This window comes from Pholis gunnellus (genome assembly GCF_910591455.1).
Source record: "Pholis gunnellus genome assembly, chromosome: 19".
Lineage (NCBI taxonomy): Eukaryota > Metazoa > Chordata > Actinopteri > Perciformes > Pholidae > Pholis > Pholis gunnellus.
In genome coordinates this window covers 2,540,069-2,542,602 of record NC_136546.1, presented here as the reverse complement: position 1 = coordinate 2,542,602, position 2,534 = coordinate 2,540,069, and the positions used below count along the sequence as shown (strand labels likewise).

The window sequence follows — 2,534 nt, the reverse complement described above, 5'->3', positions numbered from 1 at the left end:
TCATACTATGGAGACATTGTCCATAGTGCACTCGCACCTCTCTACAATCATGTTGGGGAACTCGGCCACTTCTATCTCGGTGTAGTCCCCCTTCTTCACCAGGTACATGATGGGTAACGGGGCGCTCTCCGACACCGTGCACCGCCTCTCCCCAAAGCCGTAGTTGCGCTTGGGCTGCTTGCAGCCTCCGGTGCACCTGAAGGCCTGGTACCCCGCCGGCTCGATGATCCAGTACTGGGTCCAGGTGAGTGCGCGGAAGTCGATGAAGTACTGTTCCCTGCAGCAGGTGTCTTTGTTTCGGTTGATGTCGCAGTCGCCGCGAGAACTGAGGAGGAAAGGATGATGAACAGTTAGATGGCTGCTGTTAGAGAATCTCATGCTGTTTTTATGTTTTTCTCTGGGGGCCCGGAGTCTCTTTGCTACGCCCCTGCTTGCCACAATTATCCAACTATGTTATTTAATGTTTTTTAGTGGGTGAATCTACACAATTAGACCTTATTAGAACTCCATTATAACTTCAGCACAAAGGGTCAGAAGTATAAAACACTACAATTTGGGAGAACGCTAGAATTAATTCCATGTGCTTTTTTGGACTCTTACTCATTACTCTTAATGATTTCTGCAAACCATGAGAAAGTTAACTTGCAATGCAAATGGTGACAGGTAAAAATAAATGGAGGGTGTGGGCCAATTACCACGCTGATACAATATCCTGTATATCAAACGCTCGCGCCCTTACCCGTATTCTTCGAGGTTCAGTGTGTAGAGGATGAGCTCGGGCCTTCCCAAGGTGTTGTCCGTCTGCTCCTGGGTGGTAAAGCGGACACTCTTGGCCACCTCTGCCGCGTAGCTGCCGGGTCTCTCGCCCTCGATCCACACCTCCATGTGCATAGGTGTCTTCTGCTGGGTCTTGGACCAATAGTGCACCGCCTGTGTCACATCAAAGCTCTTCCAGCCGGTCTCGTGAATGGGGATCAACCTGTGAACACGAGAGATAAGGGCGATTAATTAAAAGGAGTTAAAAGAAGAAAAAACAACGGATATTTCCTGGAGATGAATACAATTGAATTATTATTACTAAGATAAGCCACTTAGACTGAGATGATGTCCCCCAGTAATTGCTCTACAATTAAGATATTTACATAAATCCGCCGTGAGGAAACGATCCCTTACCGTGAATCTACCAGTGATGTCCGGTTGGATCCGTTGGGCAGCACCTCCACCCAGTAGATGCTGACCCGAGCGTTGTTGACGGCCCGGTGGTTCTTCCTCTCCACCGCGAAGCGTTTGTAGTAGGAAGCCCGCTGATAGAGTTTCAGCTCCGCCATGGTCACCTCGCTGTTATCCGGAATCCTCGCCTCCATGTCGAACACTATGCGTTGCCGAGTGGTGTCGGAATACACAAACTCCCCGGAAATATCTAAAACACAGAGCGATGTAAGCGTTAGGGGCGATTCTCTCTTCCGAGCAGCTTAAAATGTCCGTTTGGTAAAGGCATTTTTGTGCGTAAAATAGTCTTTGCGCACCGTGTGTCATAATTACGCACGTAAATAACTGTTTACTTTAACTGGTATCTGTGTCAAAGTTATTTCCATTTGAATTGCTACAAATTACATGTTATGCATTTCAAAAATGGAAACGGTCCATACCTGCATTACCGGGGATTCCCCTGAGGATGCCCGCCAGACTGGGCAGAGATCTGCGTCTCCTGCTCTGGTGCATCTTCAGCATGGACGTGTACTTGTTTCTGATATGTGCTGGAACAACCAGATTCTCCAGATCCCTCTTATGGATCTTTGGAACTTCATCCAACCCGAGTTTCTGCAGCAGCGCGTCCTTCATATCCTGGTGCGTAAAAGCCTCGGCGAGACCGAGGAGAGCGCTGCAGAGGACACAAGCGCGGAGGAAATCCATGAGTCAAAACTTCAGTGTGATAAACAGCAGCACAGTAGCGCGAGTCACCCAGAGATAGACAGTGTCCCCCTGACACTCCTCCAGCCCCTTATATTGTTGGGGCCCTCCCAGTCGTTCGCACTTTGTCAATGGGGGCAGGGGCCCTTATCAGAACAAAGGTGCGACAATACAGCCCCATCCTAAACAGGATATCTAAGTGGCCATACTTCAAACAGCAACAATTAGACTCGAGTGCCATCCGTATTGTGGAGGTGTAACTTCACCATAGTTCCACTAAAAGCTATGCCTGTGTTGCATTTGATGTCAGAATGAGGATCTAAAAATCGGCACTTTATGATGTAAATAAATGGTCATTAAGATTCATCTGGATTGTGGGAAATCAGACAATCAAATCACCATTTATTTGTGCACTTTATGTAATTACATACTTGCTCAACTGTATTTTTGAAAGCCAAATGCACCACAAAGTTCAAATCATGATTGTTCATAATGCTCTTTCTGGGAATTCACTGCCCCAAAAAGAGAAAGGGAGAACACTATTTGGCAGGATTTATTGTTATTGTCATAATACAATGATCAACAAAATATAACTGACTACAAAGATGATTATTAATGTCAAC

General features: G+C 46.6%; 1 protein-coding gene across 1 annotated transcript; it reads right to left on the bottom strand.

Annotated features, from left to right (window-relative positions):
- On the bottom strand, positions 1-2,092 carry lft1 (lefty1; the record flags this gene model as incomplete). Its single annotated transcript, XM_079179910.1, is given in 7 exon segments — positions 1-325; positions 740-979; positions 1,174-1,420; positions 1,650-1,917; positions 1,921-1,964; positions 1,967-2,014; positions 2,017-2,092. Coding segments are annotated over 7 exon segments (1,248 nt in total).
- Between the last annotated feature and the right edge of the window lie 442 nt (positions 2,093-2,534).